The sequence below is a fragment of the Corvus moneduloides genome, chromosome 21 (assembly GCF_009650955.1).
Source record: "Corvus moneduloides isolate bCorMon1 chromosome 21, bCorMon1.pri, whole genome shotgun sequence".
NCBI lineage: Eukaryota > Metazoa > Chordata > Aves > Passeriformes > Corvidae > Corvus > Corvus moneduloides.
In genome coordinates, this window is record NC_045496.1 from 3,600,327 (window position 1) to 3,614,123 (window position 13,797).

The 13,797-nt window shown below is 49.6% G+C and overlaps 1 protein-coding gene across 8 annotated transcripts in view; it reads left to right on the forward strand.

Annotated features, from left to right (window-relative positions):
- Positions 1-13,797, forward strand: part of VAV2 (vav guanine nucleotide exchange factor 2) — a 124,768-nt gene that overhangs the window by 27,721 nt on the left and 83,250 nt on the right. For 7 of the 8 annotated variants that reach the window (XM_032130434.1, XM_032130436.1, XM_032130435.1 and 4 more), the window contains exon 2: positions 706-822. The exons of the other annotated variant lie outside the window; for it this stretch is intronic. In XM_032130434.1, the coding sequence (XP_031986325.1) occupies positions 706-822 (117 nt within the window). The remainder of the gene's footprint in view (positions 1-705; positions 823-13,797) is intronic. 8 annotated transcript variants of the gene reach the window in all.

A 13,797-nucleotide genomic window follows, 5' to 3' on the forward strand; every position in this document is an offset into this window, starting at 1 on the left:
AAGAGAAACTTAATGTTGCTCTGCCAGTCGACCACGCTGGATAACCAAGGGTTTGGTTTGGAAGGGATATTGCAGGTCATCCAGTTTGACCCCTGGGCAGGGACACTTTCCACTGTCCCAGGTTGCTCCAAGCCCCATCCAGCCTGGCCTTGGACAATTCCAGGGATCCAGGGGCAGCCACAGCTTCTCTGGGCACCCTGTGCCAGGGCCTCCCACAGCCAGGAATTCCTTCCCAATATCCCATCGAACCCTGCCCTCTGGCAGTTTGAAGCCATCCCCCCTTGTCCTGTTGCTGTAACACGTGCCCCTTCTGTAGGGAACCAAATGGGATCATGCTGGAAATGGTAAAACGTTCCACACTGGGCTTCTGTGGAACATCAGCTGTAATTTATCTTTGCCTTTGACCTTGAAAGGGAAACGTCCTGGCTTGAGTTTTGCAGCCCTTCTGCGGCGCTACCTTGGGAGAAACTTGTTTGTCAAAGGGGCGTTGTGCTCCTGGTGTGCAGCTGAGAACACAGGAGCCCTCGCAGGGCAGCCAGAGCCTGACATCCTCAGAAACAACAAATAAACTCCTGCCTGGCTTTGCAGTGCGAGTTTCTCAGTCCCTGCTAACTTGTCTTGCGTCTAACTGGGTAAATCTCAGTTACAATTTGTGCCTGTCTCGCTCACTTTTCCCCTCCTTTTCTCTTTTTTATTCTCCCTCAGTTTCTCTGCTTGAAGAACATCCGAACCTTCCTAAAAGTGTGTCACGACAAGTTTGGGTTAAGGAACAGCGACCTCTTTGATCCCTTCGACCTCTTCGATGTGCGGGATTTCGGAAAGGTAAGGCTTAACTCCGGAGCTCCTGGGAAGGGATGAGTCTGGCACCGGGGCTGTTCCCTGGGCTTGTGCTCTAGGTTTTGGGTGAAAATACAAAGGTTTTGTGGTTTTCTGAGCAGCTTCTGCATCCTTAACCTGGATCCTGTTCCCCTGTGCTCGTGGTGTGTTTAGGATTCTGCTGTGTCCTCAGTGTATTTAGGGGTTGATTTGGTATATTTGGGGGTTGGTTCTGCTGTGTCCTCAAGGGAGGGAGACCAAGCCTTCAGGCTTTCTGCTTTAGATTGAGAAGTCTCCGGGATCAATCTCTAAAGGATGTGTTTTTGATTGGAATCAAACCTTGCACAGGGTCCACACCTCGCACAGTCCTTCCCCATCTGCTGCCACCTCTGCAGAGCAAAATAACTTTGCTGAAATCACCTCTGATTTTCGTCACGTGGCCAGTGAGTGTCTGTGGGGTCAGGGAGTTTCAGGGCAGGGTGAAATGAGTGCCCTGAGCTTCCCAAAAACGTGTTGCTGTAGGTGATAGTTGGCACCAAACACTGAACAAGGATAACTCTGCCTGGTTTTGACAAGTGGCTCTTGTTCTGATCCCCTGACTTTGACACCAACTGCATCAGGGCTGATGGATAAAGGGCTCAGGGAAGCCATTACCCAGGACAATTGCTATATTCTTCAGCAGAAAAGGTGATAAAAGATTTATTAAAGCTCTGTATTGTTTTACGTGTTTCGAGCTGCCAGACATAAGCTGCTGGAAGGCATCTTCCCTTCTGATTATCCAAGGAGTAGATTTTCACTGCTGATGGGGATATATTATTTGATATTTATTGCCTAATTTATTTCTGGACCATTATGTGGAATGTGCAATTGCAGTGCCTTGTTTTATGAGATTTTTTTTGATTTATGGAATACAAGGAGGCAGTTGTTGTTCTGGGAATATGAATGCACAGAAGGAACCTTTTGGGCTGGGGAAGGAACTGCTGCTAATTAAAATGCTGCTTTCTTGTCACATTGTCTCTTGCTTTGTGCAGTTTCAGATTGCCTCTGATGCCTGTTAGTAGGGCCTGGTGTTAAACACTGCTGGAGCACATCAGCTGACAAGCAGAGTTTGATTTCCTTTCTGGTCTGCTTAGGGAACAGCTCTTCCCTCCCCCTGTTCACTTTTTGGGGGTGCATTCAGCTTTGTGACCTGGGGAGGTGATTGGCCACTCCCTCTTTCCTCATGGCAATCTGGTTTTTTTTGGAGACTTGGGAAAGAAATGTGTCATAAACTTCCAAGAGACCCAAATGTGCTTTATTGCCTGCATCGTGCTTGTTTCAATGTTGTCGTCATCCTCAACCAACCATAGAAAATGTGGGAAGCACAGACTCTCTATATAAAAAGCTCTTTTTTTTTTTATCAGCTTGGTGAAGGTATCAGCTGTCCAGCTCTGCACCACCCTAAATCCCTCTGGAAGCCTGTCAAAACAATCCCATTGTCTTCACCACCTTTCATTCCCACATTATCCTCAGATCTGTGTTCAGCAGTGGCAAAGCAAATAAACAGGGAAAAATCTGCTGTTGACCAGAGCTCCTTTTCCGTTTTGAGTCACGGCGAGAGCAAAAGGAGTCTCAAATCCACGTCCCCACTGGCCAAACACAGACTTCACACACAAAAAATTCTTCCAGGAGCTATTCACTCCTCAGATCAATAGTATTTTTTTGGGTACAAGACACTTACACCATGTAGAAGGAGTTTCTGACAGAGCACAGTAACAGCCGAGCGATTAATTGCAGGGAGGCTTTGGTGGAGTGGTGTTGGGTGTTTCCCCTCTGGATGCCACTGGGATAATTATTCCTCGCCTCCAAACCAAAAGGCCACTGGGACAGCAATTACCAGCAGCTTTTGGGATGGCTGGAGGGTAATTACCGAGGAGAAAGGCGGGGACTGGCGTTTTTGTGGTGCCAACCTCTGCGTAAAGGGCCTTGGATCTTCGGGGTTTTTTTAGTGTTAGAAAACCACTGGTGCTTTAAAAAAGGATGAAAAATCAGATGCCTCAGTCTTGCCTTGCCCAGCTGTTATTCTGAGAGAGGTTTCCATGTTTCCATCACTCCTTTTGGCTCCTGAGCCAGGGCTTCTGCAAGGAGGAGCTGCCGTGGGATCGATGGAGCCCCTCCCACTGGAGCGACTGTGCCTGGGGGCTCCTGGAGTCCAGGAACGTGTGGGGTTTGCTTCTTCCTTGAGTTTTAAGCTTGGGAAGCTACTTTTTGCTGTCAGCAGGGTAACAGCTGGTGAAATGGGATCGTGAACCATGTGGGCTTCTCCAGCCCAAATCCCACTGGAGCGCGAAAGCTCCGTCTCTGGCTCCGTGGGACGCTGGGAATGGGCTCCTGCCAAATGCATGCGTCACCTTCCCCGCAATCTGCAGTGTCTCCCAGCTCCCCAGGGGAGCCCAAAGGCCACTTCCAGTTGCTCATGGCCAGTTGAAATTGCTCACAGCCAGCTCTTTTTCCCCATGTCCAGTTATTAAGCAATCCTGTTGTGGTGGGGGCCGTGCTGTGTTTCATAACAGAGGTTTCCAGAAGTGATCCCAGATGCTGGTACCTGTATATCTACCCATGCCCCTTTAAAAAAATGTGGTTGTATTGCTTTCTACCAATTGGCTCTTAAATATTTTTGAAAATTTGATCCCTTTAAAGTGGCTCAGAGCTCTCCATAAGTCACCAGTGGCATCTGCAGAAGTGTTTTCTCCGTGGCTGCAGAATGCAGAAGTAAAACCCCAGTTCATATTTCCTCATCCCTAATTAGGGTCTGATTCTGCAGGGCTGCTGTGCCCAGTCTCTGTTAGTACAGCCTGGCTCTTAAAAAAAGAAATGAAATAAAAAGCTGGTGCTCGTGTACTGTGTGTTGTTACACATTTAGTAGCAGTGATGGTATAAAATCAAACTCTTATTGGACTTGCTAATTTATTGGCACCAACTGTAATGACATAAAATGTACATAAATATGGATTAAACTCTTTATTACTCTATTAGTCAGCGTGATGGTAGCCAGGTTCATTAAAAGGAGTTACTCATTTTAAATAACTTGCAGTAATGTACTATTTTTTTTAAAGAAATATAGTTCAAATATTCATAAACCTGTGGAGCGTGCCATTTATTGGCCTCCCGCTCCTCTCTGCCCTCCTGATGTGAATTTAATCGTCCTGAATTCCTTTTGAAGTTCTTGCTCTGCTTGAAAAAGGCTTTTTTTTTTTGCAAGAAGAGGGTCTTCCCTCCCCTGCCCCACGGATACAAAACGATGCTGTTCTAAAAATGAAAAAGGGAAGCGATTCACAGGTCAGCTGAAAGAGGAGGAGATGCTGGTACTGAGATTAAAGTTGTGTTTTCCACTCTGGTTCTGGTCCAGAGGTTGGGGAGAGAGTGTTGCACCCACCTCACAGCTGGAGCAGGGTCTGGAGCAGGGTCTGGATCAATCCTCCCTCTCAGCTAAACCCACCAAGATTTTGCTGGTGTGCAGCTGGGGCAGGGCTTGGCATGGCTGATCTCGTGTGTCTGAAGTGCCAGGGAGGGGATGTGGGTGGTGGGGAGGTGGCTGCGAGCCTGGCACGCTCCGGTGGCTGTGCCAAGAGCTGCCTTGGAGGTGGGAGTGAAATCAGAGTTGAAGTGATGGGTGCCCTTTCTAAATGCAAAGAAATTGTATTCAGGGTGTTTTTTAGTGTAAGGGTGTCCCCTTCCTCCTGCTGATGGGCTGGTGTGGATCCCTCTTGGAGAGCTCTGGGGGGATCCAGCCTGTCCTCACTGGATGCTTTGTTTGTCCCTAGTTCCATCCCCAGCACCGGGGCTGGAGAATCTTCCAAGTGAGGGATCCCGCCTTGCCATCCATTTGGGTGGGTCAGGACAGCTCTGGAGGGGCTCAGCTGCCACAGTCCCCCCCCATCCCTTTCTGTCACACCCCACCCTGCTGCCAGAGAGACAGAAAACTCCGTTTTCTGCTCGGTTTCAGTCAGGAGGGTGGGGAGCACTGTCAGAATCATTTAGGGGATTCATAACTGAGAGTTGGTGGCTGGTGTTTCTGTTTCTCTGCTGAGAATTCTCCTCCCTCCAGCATCTCTAACGTCATGTACAAGCCACTAGCCCTGCAGCAGTATTTTTAAGGGTGCCTTTTTAACACAGTTTGGGCAGAGAGAAGGGGGAGATTTATATGAATTAATATAGGTAGGTGAAAACTGCAGAGCTTTCGAATGAACAGCTGCTGTAATGCAGCAAACCCAGGGCCAGCTGTGACCTGCTGGTGGTGGCAGCAGCTCCTCTTTTCCCATTTTGACTTTTAGGGTTTTTTTTCTGACCTCCTGGAGCCAAGAACCGCAGAGTGCATGAAGCTATAGTGTCTGGGAGCGGCGAGCAGCACTTGGCAGCCACGCTGGACGTCCCATCCCAGCCCTGTCCCTTATTTTGACAAATCCCCGGAGGCCCAGGCAGCCGGATGGGGCTTCCCATGTTGTGGCCCGCTGTGCCAGCTCCTCAGATGGCTCTGTGGCACTGGCCGTGTGCCCAGGGGGATCCTGTGGCAGCTGGGAACATCTCTGGGATAGCTGTGTCACTGCAGCAGGTGGGGAGGGAAGTGAGGAGAACTCTCCAAAAGAAGGGCGTGTATATTCTATGTATTTTTTTTTTCAAATTCCCGAGGGAGCAGTGGAGTCACTGACTTGCAGAGAGATTTTTGTGTGTGTCATTGCCTGGAAGAAACCCACTTTAACCCCTTGCCTGCCCAGTGCTTGCTGTCACTTTGTCCCCACTGAAGAAGGAGCCACGGGTGCATTCTGTGCCCACGCCAGGGTTTTTCCCAGAGCCTTTGGGGTTGCAGTTCTTGGCTGAGGGAGAATGCCCAGCTCTGGGGTGGGGAAGGCAGCCCTGGGTGCCTGTGCAGGGCTGTGACTGTGCAGGGTTGATAATTAACCCCCCATTGCAGGAGCTGTGGGTGATGTTTCGTCATCAAGTGTTTGGCCACCTGTGTTTTGATGACCTTGCTGGAGTTGTTCTGGAGATTTGGACATTGGGATGAGTGCAGCACGGGTTGGCTTTATTCTTCCCTCTTTTTTACCAGCTTGAGGGTTCATTTGGGCTTGGGAGCTCATGGTTTGGAATCGGGGTGCTGCAGGGACCCTCCTGCTCCTGGTCACCCTGAGGACATTGGTGGGGCTGTGCTGGCAGGTGCAGTGTGTCCAGCAGCTGTTCCCAGATGGAACACCACAAATGTGTGCAGGAAATCCCGATGCTGAACAGGATTACAGATTTCTTGGGCCAGTCAAGCCTGAACCAGACAGTGCCTTTGGCTGTGCTGTGCCAAGGCCATTCGCGGGGTGATGTTTGCTGTGAGGGATGTGGTGGTGCAGCCACTCCTCCAGTAATGGACATTTTTAGGCTCCAAATCCTGGTAATTTCTCCCTGCTCTGAGCATTGCCATGGTAGGGACTGGATCTTCCCAGTTGCTTGGGGCAGTTGGTGTTGTAAGGGCTGGGTCTGGTGTGTTTTGGGGTGTTCAGGGCTTCAGAAACAGCACCACAGCCTCAAACCTTGCTTAGGCAACAAACTGCTGATAAAAGCCAGTTAATCTTTCACTGCACCCTGAGGCCAGAACCTCTGTGACACTCCTGGGCTGTGCCCAGGGGGGCAGCTGGGAGCTGAGCCACCAACCTGTGGCCCTGGTGTCACCTTCTGGTGGTCACGCTGGAGCAGATGGAAATGCCACATCCCAGCAGCTGGTGGCCCTCTGAGATTCCCTGCAGGAGCAGCTTTTAGTTGTGGCAAATTCTCTGCTTTTCCCCCTCCCTTTCTCCCCTACTTGAAACTCCAGACTGTTTATAGATGTGCAGCTTCTCAGCGCAACTGAAAGAGCCAGAAATGTTCAAAATGTTCATTCTGGGAAGTTTTGCCTTTCCCCCCCCCCTTCTTGGCTGCTTTCCCCAGTATTTTTCCAAGGGGTCACACTACGGGGTGTTATGTTTCAGATCAAACAAGTGTGGGCAGGATCTTCTGTAACTCTCACAGCCTTGATGGGAGAATTCTGCTGTTGGGCCTCGAGCAGTGATGGAAGCGCTTTAACGTGCGAGGAATCCGAAGTATTGATCAGGACATGGATAAATGCATATCCTTAATGTGTATGAAATTGATTTTCTTGTACCTTCATGATTTGTCTTGAGTTCTCCTTTTAGACAATATCAGGGAGAGAAGGACTTTTTTTTTTAACTTTGCAAAAAACTGAGTGTTAAAACAGCTACAAGTGTGTCTCCATAAAGTGGGGAGGGAAGATGCCAGGCTTTTTTTTTGGGTGATCCAACAACTTCTGGCTATTGTCTGATTTCGTTTGAACCTCCTTGATTATGTCATGGGGTATTTGAGGCTTAATGATACAGTGAACATCATTATGGGTGCAAGATGCCAACAGGCAAAGCCAGGCTTTGTGTGCCTTGGTGCTGTGAGTGCATCTCTCATCACTTGAGCTGAACTGTTCAGCATCATGTGCTCCGGGAGAGGAAGGAAATACATCCCAGCTAATATCACTTCAGGGACTCTTGGAATAAAAGGAATTTTTTTATTCTGTAATGAGCTCTTCTCTTTCTTCATTAAAACCTTCAGCCTCTTGCAGCAGCGATGGTGAGACTGTCCCAAGGTTACAAATACCAAACGCTTTGGTTTTTGTAAACAAAATAATTATTTCTTTTATGTAATTATTATATCTAATGTATTTTTATATAATTGTTTTAAAATAATTATAATTATTATTTGCAAATAATAATAATCATTTCTTGAAACAGATTAACATGTGGGTGTAAATGCAGTTTAGTAAAAAGTGAAACCATCAGGCTGGAAGTTCTGGAGTGGCTGAACCCCACAATCCCCAGTGCTCAGAGCACAGCATCACCCTGTGAAATGGGGCAAAGAAAAACGAGGGGGGAAAAGCTTCTGTAGGAAATTGTGATTTTTCTTGGGGCAGAGATGACTTGGTGCAAGGTAATACAGTGAAATATCACACCTGAACATGAACATCCTGATGCCAGGAGGAGCCTGGGTGTCCCATGTCCCATCCCCAGGATATCCCGGGACCGGGTGCTCTGAGGGAGATGGAGATGGGCTGTGGCTGGTGAGGCTGGGCCCTGCCATGCTCCTGCCAGATCCATGTTTTACCTTGGAAAGTCCCTCACTGGAAGGGAGGTGTTCATGGTTCACAGTAAGTAAGCAGTGCAGACACAAATGTGTTGAAACCTGTGTCAGCAGAGTGTGGGCTTGGTGAGGTTTGCTGTTTGCACCCTGACTTCTCACTGAATTCTCCTCTGATTCTCCTGTATTTGGAGAGACTTCAAGGTGTGGGGACTGTGCCAGGCAGGGACAGCTTTAGAAACCAGGGATGGTGGGGAGGCTCCTCATCTCCCTCCCACGCTTCCTCATGGGAGAAAGCTGAAGGGGAAACAAAAAACCATCTTGGACTGTTTTGTTCCACTGGCTGTCAGAATGGGCTGCCTGTTTGTTCTTGGAGGGTTTCCAGATAGGGGATTTTTTTTTTCTCCCTCTTTTTCCTTCAGAAATTAAAATATTTCTTCAAGAACTCCCTGTAGGTTTTGTGATTCCTCCCACCTGCCCGCTGCAGGATGGGTGTGCACATTGAGGTGCACTCACGGGGGGGCGGAGAGGATGGTGAGGGTGAAAAGGGTGGAAAATTCCAGGAATATCCTGGAGCTGCAGGGTATTGGGATGCTCTTTCTGTGCTGGGTGCAGCACACAAGGTGCCAGGTGATAGCACAGGATCCCAGGGCTGGTCAGGAGCAATTTGATGTGAAAAGCTTCTCTCTAAACATCCCAGGGGAGGCTGGAATGAGCAAGACACCTGCAAGAACATCTTAAATATCGATCTCCCCTTGTTTTCCAGCTTTTCCTTGCCTGGTTCCAAACCAGGGAGGTGATGGTTGGACATCCTTTCCCATCTGGAGCAGGACAACATCCCTGACTCACCCTCAGTGCTTGGCTGCTCCACTTAATGAGCCTCAGATGGTGCTGCTGCAGAAAGTTCATTTACACTGAGTGTTAATGGTGTGGAAGCAAGAGTTCCCCTCTTCCACATCGTTTTCTTCCTGCTAATTAGGGATTAGAGCATAATCATGGTAGCAGGACAGCAGCCACCACGCAGCCTGCGTGAAGCTAATGATGTGGCATTGCACTTTGTGGCCTTTGTCAGGGATTCTTATTTCTCCTTCCAGGCCTCTCTTGTTTGTAATTTTAGGAATTCCTGAGCCAGCATGGACTTGAGTGATGTTTGCAGTCGTTCCTTGAGATAAGTGAGGCTTGTGTGGGAGAGGCTGAGGGAGCTGTGGTGGGGATTTCACCTCCCTGGCTGACAGTGGGGATTTCACAGCCTGGGACTGAAGTTTTTGGTTAAAAAGGGGTTCAGTACCTCGGGAAGGAGCGATGTGCAAACGGGCTGGAAGGTGGAGCCAGCGGCGTGCGTGTCCTCGTGGAGTTTCCCTTCCTAATCCTGGGGCAAGGCTTCATTTTTTGGGCATAATTTTGATGCCAGCCAGTGGTGAGAAGCAGTGGCAGAGCTGCTGCTATCCCACACCTCGTGGGAGCAGGGAGACAGCTCCAGAGCTGCTGGTGTTGTGCATTCCTTGGAGGTGGGGTGGATGTCACCCCCACACGGGGCAGGGGTTCCCATGCAGGTGAACACTCTGGATTTCGTGCATGTGATTGAAAACACGCACATCTCTGCAGAGGAGGGATGCAAAAGTGGAGCTTTGTGGAGTTCTCTCAAGGAAAAAAAAAAAAAAGGATATTTTCTTCCCCTTACACAGGCTTTACACAGACCTTTCAGAGTGCACGGAGAATTAAAGTGGGAGGATTTGGAGCGCAGTGTGATCTCAGGGGTGTCCGTGTGACAAACGGCTCAGGGCACGCACCAGAGACAAAACAACTGGAGATGGTGCTGAGGGAATGATTGAAATGAGCGCTTGGAGAGCCAGGGTGTGAGACAGCAGCTCCCCTGCCCGTACCTGAGCCTGATGGAGTGCAGCAGCTCTCTGGCAGGAGAGAGAAACTCGCTCTTCCGAGCCAGTGGACTGCAAAGATTATTGAAAACAATTGAATATATTTCTTTCATGCGGAAATGGTGCTGCAGTCCCTGTACAGAGAGATTTATCAAAGGGATCTCTGTGCTCCAGCAGCAGGGCTGAGATCACAGCTCGCCGCAGATGTGAGTTGAACTGACTGAGTCCCACTTTCAGCAGCTCTGAGTAACCATTGTGCAGTGTCCTGAACCCCACACACCAGCCCTGCTCCCAGGCTGTCCTCACACAGGCCAGACTGGCACAGCAAGTGAGTTTTCCTTCAAAACTGAGTTTTCTGGCCCCTGGAAATGCCCCAGTGAAGCTGGCTGTGCGGGCTCTGCACTGGGCACTCCAGTGTGGGATGCTCGAGGGCAACCAGAGCCCTCTAGTTCCCTGGAGAGGATGCTTCAGTGGCCAGGGAGGTGTTAGAGAGGGATCCACTAGCATGTGGGTTTGTCTGGTTTTGTTTCCTTTTTCAGCTGGGATGTTCCATCCTGTTTCAACAGAGATAATTTTAAGCATATTCAGATGATGTAACAATTTGGGGGAGGTGGTTCTGATTTTTGTAGACCTGGGTGACAGCTCTTCTGTGAGAACCTGATTTTTTGGGACTAAGTGCTCAATGAGATTAGACTTTAATGATGTCTCAGAGATTTATTACTCACTAGGAGAGTCTGTAGCAGGATCTTGAATGTGTTGGCCTGGAAGCAGAAAAGCCCCATTGACCTTGATGGTGTGTTTGAGGTACAGAAGGCAGCTGGGTCTGGCTCATCAGCCCCATATTTGATCTTGAAATAAGAAATTTCATTTAAAACCATGCCTGCATGGAAAAATGGAGAGCTGGGAAGTGGAGAAGCTTTTGGTTGAAGTCCAACCTGCAGGGATCCTGCGAAGGACTCTTGCCTTGGGGCCTCACTTGACTTTGGGTGTTTGCTCAGCCCCATTCCTCCTCCAGCCAAGTCCCTGTGAGAGCCCTGCTGCTTGCCCTCCCCCTCCGCCCTTTTCTTTCATAATATTGTTCTAATTACTGGAGTGTGAAGAATTGACTCTTAAAACGCCTCTTGGCAAATTCCAGTTGTGCATTGATGAAATGTCCAGCCCGTCCTGCAATCGCAACTTCCCCGTCCGTCCCGGCCAGACTGGGACACGGTGGTTGTTCCATTGGCTGGGGATCCTAAATGCCAACGGGAGATGGAAAAGGGAGAAGAAAAGGAGGGATTTGGGGGAGGGAAAAGGGTTAACACTTGTTTGCTGGCGTCCTGCTGGGCTGTGTTTTCACAGGGCTGTTTCTCCTGGGGATCTGCCAGATGTGGTTTTTTTGGGGGTAAGCTGGGACAGGCTGGGACAGCTGTGGGTGCAAAGCTCTGAGAAGAAGCTCAGGTGGTAGCTCAGGAAAGAGGTTTGTAGGAAAGTTGTGGGGCTGGGGGTTTTGGGGATGTCCAGCCCTGAACCCTGCAGGGAAAAGGGATTTTTGTGGTGGTTCTTTGGGGTCACATCCTTTGCCTTCTCACCATGGTTGTCCCTTAAGGAAGGGAGTTCCTGGCTCTTCTGGACCTTCTGCTGCCTGGCTGGGGCATGGGCTTGCAGAGGATTCAGGGGCTGTGGTTTAGGTGCTTTCAAAGTGAGATACTTTAAAACCAGCACTACTGTAGGGCTGTTTCTGGAGGGTTGGTTTGTTTTTTTTTTTTTTCAAGTGAGTAAGGAGCACAAGTAACTTGTGCAATGCTTCAGGCTTTTTTCTGCATTTCCAAGGGCATAAAAACTTGAAAAATGACGCTGAAAACTCAGTCAGTGAGGAATTACAAAGTTTGCGGGACTGAGGCTTGGATTAAAATGCCAGAAATTAGGTTTTATTCATAATGGTGGAGAGTGGGGAGCTTTGGACCAGGTCCTGATTCCAGAGCCCTTGTGGTGGATCCACTAAGCAGACTTGTGCAGGAAAATTACAGATTGCTCCTGTCTGGGTTCCCCTCACCCCTCAGTTTGCAGCCTGGGAGCTGGACAGGGGAGCAGGGATGAGATGGAGAGGTGGTTTTCCCTTGGGATGCAAAAAGGACTGGGCTGGCCTGAAGCACAGTGGCTTTGGCTACAGTGAAGTCTCCTCCTTTAGGATAAAACCCCCCAGGAACCCTCCTTGAAGGGTGGATTATGGACTACAGAGGCATTTGGCTGGATCCTAGTTGATTTTGCTGGATCAGTGTCTCTGAGAGGGAGCCAAAATTCATCCCCATGACTCTGCCCTGTGTGGGACAAGGACTGGTGGCCAGGGGAGGGGACAGTCGTGGTGTGGTGACAGCCGTACCCACTGTGGGACCTGGCAGAGGGGTGCCCCAGCCTCAGTCTCCCACTGGGAATGTGCTGGGGGCACCTCTCCCACCTCCACAGCTGCTTTGGGGACATAAAGGGGTTTCACTGTCCCTTGCAGGAGCTCTGGGCACATCCCCTGCCTTATTCTTTTAGTGGTGGGCTTGGCAGCGCTGGGTTAATGGTTGGGCTGGATGATCCTGGAGGTCTTTTCCAAGCTAAATGATTCCACAGGTCGGTGATTTTAATGTGCCTCTCCTCACTCGATGGCTCACAGAAGAGCAGTTATCCTTCAGAGGAGCAACAGAGCCTGAACCTGCACCACCTCATCCCCCTGCCCTGGCAGCTCATCAGTTTTCACCTTGGTAAGGGGGAGAGCTGAAAAAGCAAGGGAAGGTTGGATGGAGGGAAGGAGAGAGTGACCAGGGGAGGGATGGTCTGTGGCCAGGGATGCTCATCTTTGGGATTTGTGTTTCCACAGTGCCAGGGACCTTCAAAATGCAGGGAGAGGGCAGTGCTGGAAAACCTGGAAGCAGCTGAAATGGGATGAAGCCCCTTGGGCTGGCAGGTGATGCTGGAGAAAGGTTTTTGGAAGCAGAGCTCTGTGCTGGGAGCTGTGGGGTTGTGTGAAGGCTCAGCAGGAGCTGCAGCAGACACTTCTGTTTGCAGCCTGGTCTAAAAGGGTGTAAAATGGCCCAAAACCTGTTTGACTCCAGGCACTTGGCTCCTCCCAGATGCTTTTCCAGCTCTGCCTTGCCACAGAAAGGCTTGTAAAGAGGGAAGAATCGATGAAAACTAATGACAGCAAGTTCCTGGTGGTGGGAGCTGTCTGGAGAACAAGCAGATCTTTAGATTCTTGTGGTTTTCCTCCATTCTATTTCTAGGTCCATTAAATCCGTATTTTACCCTGTTCTCCTCTGAAACATAAATGAGTAAATGAGGTAACAAGGGCACACTTAAGGAAAAATGAAGCATGACCATAAATACGAGTGACCCAGCTGGAAGGAAGGTCAGATAAGAGACATTACCCAGTTGTGTTCATTAAGGGTGCCAGGCTGTAATTCAGAATCCTGCTTTAGGATTGAGGAACCTGCTGGAGGACCCATGGAGAGAAAGATAAGAGATGCAAGATATGGAGAGGGAAACTTTTTTCCTTCCTGTTGTTTGCAGAGGGTGAAGTGAAAGAGGGGTTTTGATACCGATGATTATCTGTGGTGCGTGGTTATCTTGGAATTTTGGGGGAAGAAAAACATCTGAGGGGGGAAGGGAAGGAGCTGAGCGATGGCAGCGTGGCCCTCGTGGTGCTCCTGTCTGGGGGAGGGTAGGGCTCTTTGATTTCCTGCCCCTGGGTATGTGCTGAGCAAAGCTGGGCTGAAACCTGTGAGAACTGCAAGAAGGTGTAGTTTGGATGCTGAAATTTGGATTTGGGGTGCCCAGGCTGGGGCAGAAACTGCCACCCATCACTGGTGGTTTCTGCTGGAGGAATAATGAAGGGAAATACACGGAGTTGCTTCAGAAAACAGAAATAAGTTGGAGACAGGAGACGAACTCCCTGCTCCGTGGGACTGGGAAGGAGTTTCCTGCAGGGCTGTTGGATGTG